This window comes from Mobula hypostoma, chromosome 20 (genome assembly GCF_963921235.1).
Source record: "Mobula hypostoma chromosome 20, sMobHyp1.1, whole genome shotgun sequence".
Classification (NCBI taxonomy): Eukaryota; Metazoa; Chordata; class Chondrichthyes; order Myliobatiformes; family Myliobatidae; genus Mobula; species Mobula hypostoma.
In genome coordinates, this window is record NC_086116.1 from 34,928,520 (window position 1) to 34,948,447 (window position 19,928).

At 43.7% G+C, this 19,928-nt stretch overlaps 1 protein-coding gene across 5 annotated transcripts in view; it reads right to left on the reverse strand.

Annotated features, from left to right (window-relative positions):
• The window catches only part of grm3 (glutamate receptor, metabotropic 3), a 191,730-nt gene that overhangs the window by 59,394 nt on the left and 112,408 nt on the right, over window positions 1-19,928 (reverse strand). For 4 of the 5 annotated variants that reach the window (XM_063072663.1, XM_063072660.1, XM_063072662.1 and 1 more), the window contains one exon: window positions 3,649-4,243. In XM_063072663.1, coding sequence (XP_062928733.1) covers window positions 3,649-4,122 — 474 coding nt within the window. In that variant the 5' untranslated portion in view covers window positions 4,123-4,243. Of the gene's footprint in view, window positions 1-3,648; window positions 4,244-9,503; window positions 9,625-19,928 lie in introns of those variants that run through there. The other variant, XM_063072661.1, reaches the window with a different exon arrangement.

The following is a 19,928-nucleotide window of genomic DNA, read 5'->3' on the forward strand; positions in this document are numbered from 1 at the left end:
CTTAAAACTGTGCCCTCTCATGTCAGTCATTTCAGTCCTGGGAAAAAGCCTCTGACTATCCACACGATCAATGCCTCTCATCATCTTATACACTTCTATCAGGTCACCTCTCATCCTCTGTCGCTCCAAGGAGAAAAGGCCAAGTTCACTCAACCTATTCTCGTAAGGCATGCTCCCCAATCCCGACAACATCCTTGTAAATCTCCTCTGCACCCTTTCTGTAGTTTCCATATCCTTCCTGTAGTAAGGTGACCAGAACTGAGCACAGTACTCCAAGTGGGGTCTGACTAGGGTCCTATACAGCTGTAGCATTACCTTTCGGCTCTTGAACTCAATCCCATGGTTGATGAAGGCCAATGCACCGTATGCCTTCTTAACCAAACAGTCAACCTGCGCAGCAGCTTTGAGTGTCCTATGGACTTGGACTCCAAGATCCTTCTGATCCTCCACATTATCAAGAGTCTTACCATTAATGTTATATTCTGCCATCATATTTGACCTACCAAAATGAACCACCTCACACTTACCTGGGTTGAACTCCATCTGCCACTTCTCAGCCCAGTTTTATATTCTATCAATGTCCCGCTGTAACCTCTGACAGCCCTCCACACTATCCACAACACCCCCAACCTTTGTGTCATCAGCAAATTTACTAACCCATCCCTCCACTTCCTTATCCAGGTCATTTATAAAAATCAGAAAGAGAAGGGGTCCCAGAACAGATCCCTGAGGCACATCACTGGTCACCATCCTCCATGCAGAATATGACCCGGCTACAACCACTCTTTGCCTTCTGTGGGCAAGCCAGTTCTGGATCCACAAAGCAAGGTCCCCTTGGATCCCATGCCTACTTACTTTCTCAATAAGCCTTGCGTGGGGTACCTTATCAAATGCCTTGCTGAAATCCATATACACTACATCTACTGCTCTACCTTCATCAATGTGTTTAGTCGCATCCCAAAAAATTCAATCAGGCTCGTAACGCATGACCTGCCTTTGACAAAGCCATGCTAACTATTCCTAATCATATTATACCTCTCCAAAGATTCATAAATCCTGCCTCTCAGGATCTTCTCCATCAACTTACCAACCACTGAAGTAAGACTCACTGGTCTATAATTTCCTGGGCTATATCTACTCCCTTCCTTGAATAAGAGAACAACATCTGCAACCCTCCAATCCTCCGGAACTTCTCCCGTCCCCACTGATGATGCAAAGATCATTTCTAGAGGCTCAGCAATCTCCTCCCTCACCTCCCACAGTAGCCTGGGGTACATCTTGTCCAGTCTCGGTAACTTATCCAACTTGATGCTTTCCAAAAGCTCCAGCATATCCCCTGTCTTAGTGTCCATATGCCTAAGCTTTGCAGTCTGCTATAAGCCATCCCTACATTCGCCAAGGTCCTTTTCTGTAGTGAATACTGAAGTAAAGTATTCATTAAATATGCCCGCTATCTCCTCCGGTTCCATACACCCTTTTCTATTGTCACACTTGATTGGTCCTATTCTCTCATGTCTTATCCTCTTGCTGTTCACATACTTGTAGAATGCTTTCGGGTTTTCCTTAATCCTGCTCACCAAGGCCTTCTCACGGCACCTTTTGGCTCTCCTAATTTCATTCTTAAGCTCCTTCCTGATAGCCTTATAATCTTGTAGATCTCTATCATCACCTGGTTTTTTGTACCTTTCATAAGCTTTTCTTTTCTTCTTGACCAGATTTTCAACAGTCTTTGTACACCATGGTTCCTGTACCCTACTATCCTTTCCGTCTCATTGGAACGTACCTATGCAGAACAACACACAAATATCCCCTGAACATTTGCCAAATTTCTGCTGTACGTTTCCCTGAGAACATCTGTTCCCAATTTATGCTTCCAAGTTCCTGACTGATAGCTTCATATTTCCCCTTTCTCCATTTAAACGCTTTCCTAACTTGTCTGTTCCTATCCCTCTCCAATGCTCTGGTAAAGGAGATAGAATTGTGATCACTATCTCCAAAATGCTCTCCCACTGGAGGAAGAAGAGGAGAAGAGGAGAAGTCAGTTTAAGAAGGTGGGGGGTGGGGAGGAAGTAGCACAAAGTGGCAGGTGATTGGTGAAACTGGAAGAGGGGTCAGGGGGTGAAGTAAAGAGTAGCAGAGATCGCAGAGGGGGAGCAGAGCGAGAAGCTTGTAAGGAATTTGTACTTTCTCCCTGTGACCGAGTGGGTTTCCTCTGGGTGCTCTGGTTTACTCCCGCAGTCCAAAGATGTACGGGCTTGTAGGTTAATTGGTCATTGTAACTTGTGCCATGATTAGGCTAGGATTAAATCAGCAGGGTGCTGGGTGGTGTGGCTCGAAGGGCCTGTTCCACACTGTATCTCAATAAAAAAAATTTAAAAATCCATCAATTCAGTAACATTTATCGAGAATCAAAAAGAAGCTCTGTAAATGCTGGAGAACTGAAAATAAAAACAGAACATTTTGGAGACATTCAGCTGGTCAGGCAGCATCTGTGGAAACTGAGACAGCGTCAATATTTCAGTTCGAGGAGTTTCTGATGGAATATTTCTCCTTCCTCAGATTCTGTCAGACACACTGTGTTGGTGATATATTTTCCATTTTTTTAAAAGTACATAACCCATAGAAAATCCCTTATATTTGTGTCCTGCAATCATGACAGACAGTTTTCATACATAATGAAACATGATATGTTATTATCATTGGAAGGACGTGGAAGCTCTAGAGAGGGTGTAGAGGAGACTTACCACGATGCTGCCTGGATTAGAGAACGTGTCTTCTGAGGATAGGTTGAGTGAGCTAGGGTTTTCTCTTTGGAGAGAAGGAGGATGTGAGGTGACTTGATAGAGATGATAAGAAGCATCGATTGAGTAGATAACCAGACACTTTTTCCCAGGACGGAAATGAATTATACACAGAGGGGTAATATTTACGATACTGGGCGAAAGTATAGAGGGATTTCAGAGGTACGTTCTTTGCACAGAGAGTGGTGGATGCGTGGAGTACCTTGTCAGGTGTAATGGTAGAGGCAGATACATTAAGGACACTTCACAGACTTTAGGTGATAGAAAAATGAAGAACTATGTTGGAGGGAAGGGTCAGATTGGTCTTAGAGTAGGTTAGAGGACTGTCACAACATTATGGGCTGAGAAGTCTGTACTATGCATTATTGTTCTATGTTCTATTGTCAATGACAAAAGGAGTATGAGGACCAGCCCAGTTAGTTTATGCTTGCTAGGGATCTGGGTGTTACCATAAGACCATAACCATAAGATAAAGGAGCAGAATTAGGCCTTTCGGCTCATCGAGTCTGCTCCGACATTTCATCATGTCTGATCCATTTCCCTCTCAACCCGAATCTCCTGCCTCCTCCCTGTATCCCTTCATGCTCTGACTAATTAATAAGCTATTAACCTCTGCCTTAAATATACCCAATGACTTGGCCTCCACAGCAACCTGTGACAATGAGTTTCAGAAATTCACCGCTCTCTGGCTAAAGAATTTCCTCCTCATCTCCGTTCTAAATGGACGTCATGTTCTCGTTCATTTGCTCTATGAGTGAGATTCGAACCTCAGAAAGCAGTCAAGGTAAAAGCATTCTCAGCCCGGTGTTGCAGAGGTTAAGCTTTACTGAAATAATATGAACCTTACCTGTATAGAAACACTACTGTACGAGCCGCCAATCACACCTGCAATGGCTAAGGGATTATTGTCCTGAACTGCATATGATCCATCTGGACAAATATATTCTGTTTCATCTACTTTTGTCAAGGAGGCTCTCACAAATTCCAGTGATTGCTCCAAGGCATATGTGTCTCTTGAGCACGTATCCAATATGTGAACTCCGAGCTTCACTCCTGGCAACAAGTAGGTGTTGTGATTTATTGCATCGATAGCGAAAAGCATGGCTTCCAGACGTTGGATTCCCCGATCTTCGTTGATTCTGCCGCACTCTTCTGTTCCTGAGCCTTTCTCGTGCACGGGAAACAGACCCCCCAAAACCAGGTCCCCTTCAATTTTGATCTCCTTCTTGCCAAAGTTACTTTCACCATGTGAAAAGCAGAAAAATCCTTTGGAAATCAGAATCAAAGCAACTGCTTGGAGCTTGGAAAACATCTTCAGCATTTTCTTTGACTCGAAGGGAAGTTAGAGAGCAGCTATATTTCATTTTTTACCCATTGGAATTTTAAAGGTGGTATTTTCTGTGGGGACCGGTGGATACAGAACAGAGGGTCTGATCTGGTTCCTGGAATGCAAAGAATAAAAAGAAAGGTGGCTTAAGTTTTGTCTGTAATGTGCATTCAGTGGCCACATTATTAGGAAAAACCTTATTAATACAAATATCTGATCAACCAATCACGTGGTAGCAACTCAATGCATAAAAGTGTACAGACATTGATCAAAAGCTCCAGTTGTTGTTCAGCCCAAACTACAGACTGGGAAAGAAATGAGATCTAAGTGACTTTGACCATGGAATGATTGTTGGTGCCATACGTGGTGGTTTGTGTACCTCAGAAACTGCTGGAATCCTGGGATTTTCGCATAAAACAGTCTTTAGAGTTTACAGAAAGTGGTGCAAAAAACAGAAACAAAACATCCAATGAGTGGCAGATCTGTGGACAAAAACACCTTGTTAATGAGAGAGGTCAGAGGAGAATGGCCAGACTGGATCAAGCCAACAGTAACTGAAATAACCACGTGTTACATGAGTGGTGTGCAGAAGAGCATCTCTGAATACAGAACACATTGAACCTTGAATTGGATGGGCTACAGCAGCAAAAGACCAGGAACATGCATTCAGTAGCTACTTTATTACCAATGGGATGTTCACAGTAAAATGGCCACTGAGTGCATATTCTTTTTTTCTTAGCCCTTCAGTTAAAATTGTCAACCCACAAGTCAGCTGAACTGTCAACTCATGAGTTGGCTGAACTGTCAGCCCATAAGTCAGTTAAATGGTCCACTCATGAGTCAGCTGAATAGTCAATCCATGAGTTGGCTAAATTGTCAACCCATGAGTCGTCTAAATTGTCAACCCATGAGTCGGCTAAATTGTCAATCCATGCATCAGCTTAATCATCAGTCCGTAAGTTGGCTGAATTGTCAAACCATGAAGTGGCTAAATTGTCAACCCATGCATTGGGTAAGTTGTCATCGGCTAACAAGTCATAACAACATAAGAACTAGGAGCAGGAATCAGGCCCCTGGACCATTCAGCCAGCACTGCCATTCAACAAGGTCATAGCTGATCTAGCTGTGGACTCAGGTCCATCTGCCTACCTTCTCCTTCATAACCCCTAATTCCCCTGCTATGCAAGAATCAATCTAACTGTGTTTTAAATATACAGTACGTAATGAGGTAGCCTCTACTGTTCCAGCGGGCAGAGAATTCCAAGGATTCACTACTCTCTGGGAAAACCAGCTTCGTCTCATCTCCATCCTAAATCTATTCCTCAGAATATGGAGGCTATGTCTTCTAGTTCTAGTCCCGCCCACCAGTGGAAACAAGTTTGCTGCGCCTATATTATCGATCATTCTCATAATTTTATATGTTTCTATTAGGCCTCTTCTCATTTTTCTACCTATAATGACTAAATTAACGACTAACCAATCATCTAAACATTGTATCTTCAGATAAATGTTCTGTTATATATCCATTGGCTTCCTGTGCCTTTTGCCCATTGTAAGATTATGGAGTCATAGACTCATAGAACATTATAGTACAGAAACATTACAGCCCATCTAGCCCATGATTAAACATAAATTATACCACAATCTTTACAAGAGGGAACATAATCCTCCCGGGAGGGGGGAGAAGATGGCGGCGCGACGGCAGCGCGCGCGGCCTCTCCAGTGATGAATATCTGTTATTTGTCAAGTAGGGGACCGTGCACAATCCTGATTTGATGGAGACAGACATGAGAGCACAGTGGAACATCTGGAAAACTTCTGAAATGCCCGCTTTGCTACCGCTGCTAATGTGTGGTAACCGGAATCTCCGGAGCTGAAGGCCCCGAAATCCTCGGCTTTGCGTGTTTCAGCGGCCAGGGAGAGGTCGAAGGCGCTCGGGAGGCTGTATCAGAGAGGCTGCTCGGAAGCTCGGAGTTTTCGGACGGATGGACTCAGGGTCGGCTGGGGTCGGCTGCTTCCAAGGTATCGGCAAGTTGACGGTGCCTGGAGGATTATGGCAGAGAGCTTCTCCCTTTTGCTGCCTGCTATCGGGGACTTGGGAGTCGATCGACTCGGGACTTTGGAACTTTTCTTTACTGTGTCTATGGTCTGTTCTTTATCAAATTATGGTATTGCTTTACACTGCTGTAACTATATGTTATAATTATGTGGTTTTGTCAGTGTTAGATCTTGGTCTGTCTTGTTTTCTGTGATATCACTCCGGAGAAGCATTGTATCATTTCTTAATGCATGTATGCATTTCTAAATGACAATAAAAGAGGACTGAGTGTTCTCATAATCTAATAATTAGAACAAAAAAGTCAATTTTAGTGCAAAGTAATTAAAGTTGTCAATGTAGTGCAGTGAGTAGGGTTGTGCTGGTTGGTTCAAGAGCTGACCGGTTGGAGGGAAGTAGCTGTTTCTGAACCTGATGATGTGGGACTTCAGGCTTCTGTATCTCCTGCCTGATGGGAGCTTTGGGAAGATGGTATGGCCCAGCTGGTCAGGATCTTTGATGACAACCAGGATAAATTCTGGAGAAATCAAAGCTGTCAATTTTACGGCTGGGTAGGGAAATAACATGAATATTTCTTGACAAATTGTACATAATTTAGGTTTAATTTATGTTTTCTTGTTAATACTGCTAATCTGATATTCTGTGCCTGTGATGTGATGCAGTTAAGTTTTTCATTGCACCTGTGCACACGTGGACTTGTGCCGATGACAATAAACTCGACTTTGGTTTGACTTTAACTTTGAAATGATCCATAACTTCAAGCCCATGTCCATAAACAATCCTTATCAGTGCCAGTTTAATTTCAAATGCATTACATCATTCTGTTAATCACTATTGGACAATAGTGATTATACAGATGGAAAATGATGTGAATGTGTATATTGAATAGTGAAATATTGAATATTAAGTCTGATATTTATGGCAAAGTTAGTCATTAAAAGTAATTGGATGGTTCATTTTGAAACCTGTGAAGCAGATAATGCGATCGGCACATGCTCCACCAATGACAGGAAGCAGCTCACTCAAACAGAAGAGCACAGCACAGCACAGACCCTTTGGTCCACAATGAAGTGCTGATCTCTTAATCTATTCTAAGATCAATCTAACCCTCTCCTCCCAGGTAGACCCATTTTTTCTATCATCCATGTGCCTATCTTAAAGTTATTTAAGAGAATCTGAGGCACATGGATAATAGAAAATTAGAGGGCTATGAGGGAGGAAAGGGTTAGATTGATTTATCTCTAATCCTGGCAAGGCATTCTATACACCCACCCTCTCTGTGTAAAAAAAAACTATCCCTGACATTCCCCCTGAAATTCTTTCCTTCAATTGTCTTAAATTATGCCCCCCCCCCCCACTTCTATTAGCCATCTCTGCCTTAGGAAAAAGTCTCTGGCTGCGCTGTTACTATGCCTCTTGTACACCTCTATCAAGTCACCCCTCATCTTCCTTCAGTCCAAAGAGAAAAGCCCCAGCTTGCTCAACACCTCCTCGTTAGATGTGCTCTCTAATCTAGGCGGCATCCTGGTAAATCTCCTCTGCACCCTCTCTAAACCTTCGACATCCTTCCTATAATGAGGTGACCAGAACGAACACAATATTCCAAGCGTGGTCTAACCAGAGTTTTATAGAGCTGCAACATTACCTAGTGGTTCTTGAACACAATGCTCTGACTAATGAAGGCCAACACACCGTGCAACTTCTTAACCACCCTGTCAACTTGCGTGGCAATTTGAGGGATCCATGGATGAGGACCTCTGTTCCTCCTCACTGATGAGAATCCTGCCATTAACCCTGCATTCTGCCTTCATGTTCAACCTTTCAAGGTAACTCACTTCACATTTGCTGATTGAACCCCATCTGGGACTTCCCAGCACAGCTCTGCGTCCAATGAATGTCCTGTCGTAACCCATGACAACCTTCTACACGATCCACAACACCACCAACCTTTGTGTCAACAGCAAACTTACTAACCCACCATTCCACTTTAGGATCCATTCCTTATACAGACAAATGGGATTAGTGTAGATGGAGAAAAAGGTTGGCATGGAAATTGTGGGCCAAATGGCCAGCTTCTGTGCTGTATGGGTATAGTCAGTGCATTTTATCAACCACTAGTAATTCAGAAAGCGTACCAATTATAGCTTGAAAGAGTTATCCTGTTTTTAGGTGAGAAATTACTGAAGATGTTAAACCACTTATTAATGAGATGCTTTGGCTCTAAGGAAGCCAATTAGGCTTTTGGCTCCAGCTGTATGGTTTTTGTGAAAGTTTTTGAGTGTCTGCAATTTAAGGCATTCCTCACCATGAAACAAGCGCATTCCCTTGAATCACGGTGCAGTGATCAGCTCCACACTGAGGACGGCTTGTTCCTGCAAGCCTAATGATACAGGCTCTCACAACCTCCGACTGGCAAGTTGGGATTCGAATTGGAAATGGTTTATTATTGTGATACAGTGAAAAGCTTGTCTTGCATCCTGTTCATACGGATCAGATCATTACACAGTGCACGGAGGTAGAACAAGGTAAAATAATAGCAGAATGCAGAATAGCACAGTATGACATGTATCATAGACGGTTAGTGTAACACTACTACAGTGCCAGCAGTTGGGGCCTAATTCCCGTCGCTGTCTATAAGGAATTTGTTTCATCTCTCTCTGACTGCCTGGGTTTCCTCTGGGTGCTCCAGTTTCCTCCTACATTCCAAAGCCGTACGGGTTATGGTCAGTAAGTTGTGGGCATTTTATGTAGGCACTGGAAACGTGATGACACTTGCAGACTGCCCCCAGTCCTTGGGCTGTGTTGGTTGTTGATGCAATACACTTTACTGTATGTTTCAATGTACAGATGACAAATAAAGCCAATTTTTGTCTTTATATCTTTACATAGCTACTGGGAAAGTGCAGTTCAGGTTGACAATTCAAGATGGTTTAATGTCATTTCTAAGACAGAAGTGTAAAGGAGAACAAAATAATTATTACTCCAAATCCAATGCAACACAAAAAAAACCCACAAGGAGCACGATAGTAATAAAAACACAAGACAAATAAAAACACAGTACAAATATATATGTAAGATAATGTACCTGTATCTACATAGATTGTATGTCCATAAAGTGCTGTTAGGCACAGGAGTGTCTGTACATAAGGTGACAGACAGAAAATGATAAAGGAGTGGTGATAGGGTGTGTGAAGGTGGGTTAGTGGGTGGAGGTGTTGATCAGCCTTACTGCATGGGGAAAGTAACTGTTTTTGAGTCTGGTGGTCCTGGTGTGGATACTGCTATTGTGTTCTTTATGTATCCTCCTGGTGAACCTCACCTGCATCCTCTCCATTGGCAGTCACAACCTTTCCACAGAGTTCAACTCAAAGGTCAAAGTAAATTTATTATCAAAGGACATATAAGTCACCATGTCTGAGGTTCATTTTCTTACTGGCATTCACTGTAAATACAAAGGAATATAATAGAATCAATGGAAAACCACACACGAGATGGGCAAATAATCAATGTGCAAAAGATAACAAACTGTGAGAATACAAAAAAAACAACAATAATAATAAATAAATAAGCAATAAACATTACTTTCTGTTCCAAATAAGTGGCTGTCCTGAATAATTGATTGCCCTGAATAACTGATTGCCCAATTAACCAGAATCTACTGTACATGGGTATTTTATATATATATAAAGTTAAAAAAGTAGTGCAAAAAGAGAGCAAAACAAGTGAAGAAGTGACCATGGGTCCATTGTCTATTCAGAAAGCTGATGGCAAGTTCCTGAATCATTGAGTTTGTGTCTTCAGGCGCCAGTACCTCCTTCTCTGGAAGGCAGCAATGAGAAGGGGGCATGTCCTAGACCTACCCTAAGAATGATACAGCACAGAGAGTCCTGAGCTCACCACATGCCGGTCCCCATCTACACTCATCCCATTTACCAGCACCTGGTCTCTGGTGATCCAACTGCTCATCTGGAGACTACTTCAGTGTCATGGACTTCTCTGCCTCCACCAGCACCTCAGGCAACAAGTTCCAGATTCTGATCTTCTGGGTAATAAAGATTCCTCCTCAGATTTTCTCATACGAGCTGGGGGGTAATTTTAAGGTGATTGGACAGAAGTAGGGGGGGATGTCAAAGGTAATGTTTTTTTACACTAAGTGTGGTATGCACTGCCAGGGGTGATGGTAGAGGCAGAAACACTTGGGGCTTTTAAGGAGCTCTTAGATAGAACACAGAACATAGTACAGTACAGGAACAGGTGCTTTGGCCCACAATGTTGTGCCAAACCAGGTAAAGAGCAAATCATACACTAAACCCTTCTACCTATACATTGACCATTTCACTTCATCTTCCTTACATTCAAATGCCTTATCTAAACGTCTCTGAAAAGCCTTTAATGTATTTGCCTCTCCCACCATACCAGGTAGTGCATTCTAGGCATCCGCCATTCTCTGGGTAAAAAATTAATCCCTCACATCCCCTTTGAACCTAAGCACTCTCATCTTCAATGCATGCCCTCTGGTATTAGACATTTCAACCCTGGGAAACATGATACTCCCTGTCCACTCTATCTATGCATCTCATAATCTTATAAACCTCTGTCAGATCTCCCCTCAGCTTCTGCCACTCCAGAGAATACAACCCGGGTTTATCTAGCCTCTCATGATAGCACATGCCCTCTAAACCAGGCAGCATCCTGGTAAACCTCTTCTGCACCCTCTCCAAAGCCTCAAAAGTTGGGTAACCAGAAATGCATGCAGTACTCCAAATGTGGCCTAACTAGGGTTTTATAAAGTTGCAAGATAACCTCTTGACTTCTGAACTCAATGCCTTGACTACTAAAAGCAAGCATTCCATAACCTTCTTAACCACCCTATCAACCACCTTAAAACTCATTAGGAGCTATGAACTTGGATCCCAAGATCTCTCTGCTCATCGACACTGTTAGGGATCTTGCCCTTTACAGTGTACTGTCTCCTTGCATTTGCCCTACCAAGGTTCGACACCTCACATTTATCTGGGTTAAACTCTACCTGCCATTTCTCAGCCTATATTGGCATCTGATTTATATCGGGCTGTGTTCTTTGTCAGTCTTCTATACTATTCACAACTTCACCAATCTTGGTATCATCCACGAACTTACAAGCCCACCCATCTACATTTTCATCCGGGTCACTTATATACATCACAAACAGCAGAGGTCCTAGTGCAGACCCCTGTGGAACACCACTAATTACAGACCTCCAGCTCGAATAGGTCCCTTCAACCACTACCCTTGATGCACAAGTCTCCGATGCACAAGTTAGTTCTGAATCCAAACAGCCATTTTGTTGTGAATCCCATGCACCTCGATCTTCTGGATTAGCCTCCCATGAGGGATTTTGGCAAACGCCTTACTAAAATCCACGTAGACCACATCCACTGCCCTACCTTTGTTACGTTCTCTCATCACCTTTTCAAAAAACTCAATCAATTTGGCAAGACATGACCTGTCCTGCATAAAACCATGCTGGCTCTCCCTAATTAGGCCAAGCTTTTCCAAATACTCATATGTCCTATCCCTAAAAATTTTCTCCAGTAATTTCCTCATAACTGACATAAGACTCAGTTCCCAGGACTGTCCCTTGTTCCCTTCTTAAACATTAGGCACTTGCCAGTCCTCTGGGACCTCGCCTGTGACTAGAAAGGATATGAAGATAGTGGTCAAGGCACCAGCAAACTCGTTTCTTGCCTCCTTCAATAAACTGGGGTAAATCCTATCTGGCCCTGGGGCCTTAATACTCAATAGGAGGCCCAACACTTCCTCCTCCTTGACCTCCAAATGCCCTTACATATTTATACACTCAGCACTGATCTCCTGGTCCTCCATATCCTTTCCCTTGATAAATACTGAAGTTAAGGACCTCACTCACATTCTCCACATCCAAGTAAATGTTCCCCTTTTATTCTTGAGTGGTCCCACCCTCTCCCTAGTTATCCTCTTGCTCTTGATATATGTATAGAATGCCTTGGGATTCATCTTAATCCACTTGCCAAGGACTTTTCATGGCCTCTTCTGGCTTTCCTAATTCCCTTCTTTAGTTCTTTTCTGGCTTTTTTATACTCCTCATGTGCTCTGTTTGATCTTAACTTCTGAAGCTTTACATACTTTTCCTTGACTAAATTCATCACTTCTCTGCACATCCAAGGTCTTCTTATCTTTCCATTCCTGTCCTTCCTTCTAACAGGAACATACTTTTCCTACACTCTGTGCAAGTGACCTTTAAACACCCTCCACATGTCTGATGTGGACTTGCCAGAGAAAACGTGTTCCCAATGAACTCTTCTTAGTTCCTGCCTACTGCCTGTGTAATTTGCCCTACTCCCATTTAAAACTCTCCTGGAAGGACCATACCTATTCTTATCTGTAGCTATCCTGAAAGTTAAGGAGTTATTCTCTAACTGCTCACCCACTGAAATGTAATGTCAATCACCTGGCCAGGATCATTACCCAACACCAGATCCAGTACAGCTTCTTCTCTCATTGGACCATTCACATATTGAGTTAAGAAACCCTTTGGATACACTTAACAAATTCTGCCTCACCTAAACCCTTAACACTAAGGAGGTTATACGTATTAGGAAAGTTGAAATCCCCCATGACAACAACCCTATTATTTTTTCACATTTCCTTAATCTGATTACATATCTGCTCCTCAAAGTCCCAGTGACTACTGGGGAGGTCTGTCGTACAGTCCCAACAGTATGATTGCTCCCTTTCTACTCCTGAGTTCTACCCAAATGGATTCAGTGTCTGAACCCTCCATTATGTCTCCCAAGTGTAGCTGTGATATTGTCCCTGATTTATAGTGCAACTCTCCTCCTTCTCTATCATTTCTAAAACTTTGACAAGCTGGTACATTAATCACCCATTCTTGCCCCTCTTTCAGCCAACTCTCTGTAATGGCCACAACATCGTAGTTCCATGTACTGATTCATGCTCTAAGTTCATTACTTTTACCCAAAATACACACACTACAAACTATCCAACCCATCATACCTGTTATTTTGATTTTGCCAATCAGTACTTTCTCTGACATCTACCTTCCGGTCCGATCCTTCACTTACTGACCTGGTGCAGCGGTTTCCCAGTCCCCTGCAAAACTAGTCTAAACTCTTTCAAGTAGCATTAGCAAACCTCCTGGCCCAGGATATTGGTTCCCCTCCAGTTCAGGTGCAACCTATCCTTCTTGTACAGGTCACCCCTTCCCCAAAAAAGGTTCCAATGATTGACAAGCACAAAACCCTGTCTCCTGCACCATCTCCTCAGTCACTCATTCATCCATGCTATCACCCCCTTCCTACCTGCACTAGCCCATGACTCTGGGAGTGGCACATGAATAATAGAATGATAGGTTTCACTCCCAGATGAGCCCAATGCCTTTTTGGCTCACCTTGGCCATCAAAGCATGAAGCCAACTTCATAAACTCCCAAAGCCCCCAGCTACTCTGTGATTTCAGTCTTGAGGCCAATGTGAGAGCATCGTAAGGGAGGGAGAATCCACAGCAAGCAACTGTCCCAGATGGGGTCCTGGCCGAGTACTGAAGACATATATTGATTCACTGGGATCTTTACCCTCTTGCTTCGGCAGACTGAGACACCCAACTGCTTCAAGCAGGCTTCAATTATACTGGAGCTCAAGAAGAACAGGGTAACCATCGTCAATGACTATCGCCCAGTAGCAATTACATCTACTGTGATGAAGTGCTTTGAGAGGTTAATGATGAAGCATATCAACTCCTTCCTGAAGAGCGGCTTGGATCTGCTCCAGTTTGTCACAACAGGTCAACAGCAGATGCCACTTCATTGGCTCTTCACTCAACCTTGGATAATCTGGACAACAAAGGTGCATACATCAGAATGCTCTTCATTGAATACAGCCCTGCATTCAACACTATCATCCCCTCAAAACCTTGGCCTCGATACCTCCCTATGCAATTGGATCCTCGATTTCCGCACTTGCAGACAGTTCAGATTGGCAAGAACATCTCCTTCACAGTCTCCTCAGCACAGGTACACCACGAGACTGTGTGCTTAGTCCCCTGCTCTACTCACTTTATGTCTATGACTGCGTGGCTAAGCGCAGCTCCAATGCTGTATTCAAGTTTGCTGACACCATCGCTATTGTAGGCTGAATCAAAGGTGGCAATGAATCAACATATGGTATTGAAAATCTGGCTGAGTGGTGCTATAACAACCACCTCTCACTCAATGTCAGCAAAACCGAGGAGAAGATTATTGACCTCAGGAGGAGGAAACCAGAAGTCCATGAACCAGTCCTCAATGGATGATCAGAGGTGGAAAGGGCAGAATTTTAAATTCCTCAGTTATCATTTCAGGGGATCCATCCTAGACCCAAACGTAAGTGCTATTATGAAGAAAGCACTGCAGTGCCTCTACTTCCTTAGGAGCTTACGCAGATTCAGAATGTCATCTAAAATTCTGACATGTTTCTACAGAGAGTATAGTGACTGGTTGCATCTCCACATGGTATGGAACACCAATGCCCTTGAATGGAAAATCTTACAAAAAGTAGTGGAAATGGCCCAGTCCATCATGTGTGAAGCCCTCACTACTATTGAGCACATCTACACGGAGTGCTGTCTTAGAAAAGCAACATCCATCATCAAGGACCTCGCCTCAGGTCCAACACCACCAGGTTCAGGAACAGTTATTACCCCTCAACCATCAGGCTCTTAAACCAGAAGCAATAACTTCACTCAACCCAACACTGAACTGATTCCACAATCTATGGACTTACTTTTAAGAACTCTACAACTCAGAGACATATATGTACTTTGATAATAAATTTACTTTGAACTTTGATTTGAGCACTATGGAAGGTTACGTGTGCACAGGAGATGGTGCAGATGGGATTCACCAGGAAGCCGCCTGGAGCGTAGTTTTTCAGTTATGACAACAGAGTGAGTCTTGGGTTTGTTTTCCTCAGAGTGGACAATCTGAGGGGTGACCTTGTAGCTGTGCACAAAGTTATGAAGGGCATTGACAGAGGAAACAAGAGGGCATAGGAGCGGGTTTAGAAGGAATCAGAGAACACCAAACATAAAACATTACAGCACATTACAGGCCCTTTGTTGTGCCAACCTTTTAACCCACTCTAGGATCAATCTAACCCTTTCCTCCCATATAGCCCTCCATTTTTCTATCATCTAGGTGCCTAACTAAAAGTCCCTTAAATGCTTCTAACATATCTGCCTCTACCACCATCCTCCACTGGTATGTGTAAAAACTGACCTCTGACATCTCCCCCATACCTTTCTCAAACCATCTTAAAATTATGCCCTCTCATATTAGCCATTTCTGCCCTGGGAAAAAGGCACTGAATGTCCACTTGATCTACACCTCTTATCATCTTGTACACCCCCATCAATTCGTCTCTCATCTTCCTTAGCTCCAAAGAGAAAAGGCCTAGCTTACTCAACCTTTCTTCATAAGACATGTTCTCTAATCTAGGCAGATAGATTGATGTTGGAAGCCATTAAGTCTTAAAATAAACATCAACGTTTTTCCTTCCTTCAAATAACAGAGGAGTGTATATTTGTTCTATTGAAGGGCTGGGGTTGTCTTGGCAGATTTCTGATAACTACGTGGAGGTGAGATTACAATTGCCTGCTGGCTTTGGAAAACATTTCATTATTTATGATTCACATCCTTTCACTGAATATCAAACTGTATAAGATCTGTGATATCTAAATTGTAACTCAAAAAATAGATCAAATACTTGTCTCTCAAACTGCATTGTTTGCTCTCCCATAAGGAAGGATGATCCAGTTGTGGTGGGTCTCAGTGGTACAAAGAGAATGTAATATTGTAAGAGTAAGTTCACTCAATAAACGTGGCCCAATATAAACAGACGTCCTTAAGTGATATGTTATATTTATAGACATTGAATCATGAAGTTCCCTGACTTTATCGCATCATCGTCCCTGAGGCCTGACATGGTCATTCTGTCAGTAAACAGCAAAGCAGATAGTCCTAAGACCATAAGACATAGGAGCAGAATTAGGCCATTTGGCACGTTGAGTCTGCTCCGCCATTCAGTCATGGCTGATCCTTATTTTTCTCTCTCCTTCTCAACCCCATTTCCTGGCCTTTTCCCCGTAACCTTTGATGCCATGTCCAATCAAGAACCTATCAATCTCTGCCTTAATTAGGCCAACGACTTGGCCTCCACAGCTGCATGTAGCAACAAATTCCACAAATTCACCACCCTTTGGCTAAAGAAATTTCTCTGCATCTCTGTTTTGAATGGACGCCCCTCTATCCTGAGGCTGTGCTCTCTTGTCCTAGACTCCCCCACCATGGGAAATATCCTTTCCACATCTACTCTGTCTCGGCCTTTCAACATTCAAAAGGTTTCAATCAGATCTCCCCCTTCCTTCTAAGTTCCAGTGAGTTCAGACCTAGAGCTTTCAAATGTTCCTCGTATGATAACCCTTTTATTCCAAGAATCATCCTTGTGAACCTCCTCTGGACCCTGCCCAATGCCAGCGCATTTCTTGTAAGATGAGGAGCCCAAAACTGTTCACAATACTCAAGGTGAGGCCTCACCAGTGCCTTATAAAGCCTCAGCATCACATCCTTGCTCTTGTATTCTAGACCTCTTGAAATGAATGCTAATATTGCATTTGCCTTCCTCACCACTGACTCAACCTGCAAGTTAACCTTCAGGGTGTTCTGCACAAGGACTCCCAAGTCCCTTTGCATTTCAGATTTTTGGATTTTCTTCCCATTTAGAAAATAGTCTGCACATTTATTTCTACTACCAAAGTGTATGACCATGCATTTTCCAACATTAGATTAGATTAGACTAGACTATGAGGACATGCAGTCCTCTTTTATTGTCATTTAGTAATGTATGCATTAAGAAATGATACAATGTTCCTCCAGAATGATATCACAGAAACACAAGACAAACCAAGACTGAAACACTGACAAAAACCACATAATTATAACATATAGTTACAACAGTGCAAAGCAATACTGTAATTTATACAACCAACACACATCAAAGTTGCTGGTGAACGCAGCAGGCCAGGCAGCACCTATAGGAAGAGGCGCAGTCGACGTTTCAGGCCGAGACCCTTCGTCAGGAACTGTAATTTATATTTCATTTGCCACTTTCTTGCCTATTCTCCTAAACTAAGTCCTTCTGTATCTTACCTGTTTCCTCAACACTACCTGCCCCTCCACGAATCTTCGTATCTTCTTTAAACTAGGCAACAAAGCCATCTATTTCATCATCTAAATCATTTATATACAGCATAAAATAAGTGGTCCCAACACCGACCCCTGCAGAACACCACTAGTCACTGGCAGCCAACTAGGAAAGAATCCTTTTATTCCCACTCGCTGCCTCCTACCAATCAGCCAATGCTCTATCCATGCTAGTAACTTTCCAGTAATACCACGGGCTCTTAACTTGGTAAGCAGCCTCGTGTGCAGTCCCTTGTCAAAGGCCTTCTGAAAATCCAAATATACAACATCCACTGCATCCCCTTTATCTATCCTACTTGTAATCTCCTCAAAGAATTCCAACAGGTTCATCAGGCAGGATTTTCCCTTAAGGAAACCATGCTGACTTTGTACTATCTTGTCCTGTGTCACCAAGTACTCCATCACCTCATCCTTAACAATTGACTCTAACATCTTCCCAACCACTGAGGTCAGGCTAACTGGTTTATAATTTCATTTCTGCTGCCTTCCTCCTTTCTGAAAGAGTGCAGTGTCATTTGCAATTTTCTAGTCCTCTGGCACCATGCCAAAGTCCAATGATTTTTGAAAGATCATTGCTCATGCTGCCACAATTTCTAATGCTACCTCTTTCAGAAACCTGGTTATGGTAGAACTGACAATGCCTTGGGAAGATCGGATTGAGTGTATGAAAACCAAATACAGGAGTTGATAGAGCAGTGTCAGAGATGTTGTGGAGGGCACATTGCGAGCCCACAGAGATGGGATAAGACCATCAGACGTAGGAGCAGAATTAGGCCAATTGGCCCATCGAGTCTGCTCCGCTATTTCATCATAGCTGATCCGTTTTCCCTCTCAGCCCCAGTCTCCTGCCTTCTCCCTGTAACCCTCCCTGCCCTGATCAATCAAGAAGCTATCCCCCTCTGCCTTAAATATACATAAAGAGTTGGCCTCCACAGTGGATGTAGATGTTTTGCTGGCTGCTCGCTCTGCAGAACCTACTCTCTCCTTGGCATTATGGGGGCTGCAAAGAAAAGAGCCACCAGGACCGTCACCGAGGCTGCTGAGCCGGCCTCCAGACGGCTATGGATCAAGAAGAGTGAGCCAGGAACCAGTACTGCTCGGAAACAGGCCGGGGCCTGATCAGCCCTGGCTGGGTTGCCTGGGCAAGAGTGTCTGATGTTGAAAGGACCCGAAACACCCGATGACCCCAGGTTACATCACTGATGGTGTCTCCCAGGATGTTTCTCAGATCAATCTGTTAAGGTTTGTACACAAATAATTCAATTGGAAGCTGATAACCTTACCCAAGAAACAATCACGGGTTATAAGCCGAGGATAAAATTGCATGAAGAGAGCACAAACACAAGGAATTCTGCAGATGCTGGAAATTCAAGCAACACACATCAAAGTTGAGCGGGTCAGGTAGCATCTCTAGGAAGAGGTACAGTCGACGTTTCAGGCCGAGACGAAGGGCTTGAAACGTCGACTGTACCTCTTCCTAGAGATGCTGCCTGGCCTGCTGCGTTCACCAGTGACTTTGATGAAGAGAGCACTTCCATTCACCATGCCATAGACAGACATCCCACCTCTCCCGGCAGTTCCGGGAGTCTCCCGCACATGAATAGTGGCTCTCTGATGCCGGCAAGTTATATACAATGTCCCGGGAATCAATTTTTTTGAGAGTGAGCGAGCGAGAGAAAGCAAGAGAGAGCGCGAGAGCAACCACGAGAAAGAGCGCACGCGCGAGAGAGAGCGAGAGAGAGAGTGCGAGAGAGCAAGAGAGAAAGCAAGCAAGAGCGCGAGACCAAGCAAGAGCGCGTGAGCGACCACGAGAGAGAGCAAGAGCGTGCCGTGACAGAGTGTTCCAAAAAAAATAAAAGGTACGTCACCCCAGGCTACGGTAGGAAACATTGTCACATGGTGTGAGCAGAATTATCTGCAGCTTAATGTGAAAAAGACTAAGGAGCTGGTGGTAGACCTGAGGAGAGCTAAGGTACCGGTGACCCCTGTTTCCATCCAGGGGGTCAGTGTGGACATGGTGGAGGATTATAAATACCTGGGGATACGAATTGACAATAAACTGGACTGGTCAAAGAACACTGAGGCTGTCTACAAGGGTCAGAGCCGTCTCTATTTCCTGAGGAGACTGAGGTCCTTTAACATCTGCCAGACGATGCTGAGGATGTTCTACGAGTCTGTGGTGGCCAGTGCAATCACGTTTGCTGATGTGTGCTGGGGCAGCAGGCTGAGGGTAGCAGGCACCAACACAATCAACAAACTCATTCGTAAGGCCAGTGATGTTGTGGGGATAGAACTGGACTCTCTCACGGTGGTGTCTGAAAAGAGGATGCTGTCTAAGTTGCATGCCATCTTGGTCAATGTCTCCCATCCACTACATAACGTACTGGGTGGGCACAGGAGTACATTCAGCCAGAGACTCATTCCACCGAGATGCAACACAGAGCGTCATAGGAAGTCATTCCTGCCTGTG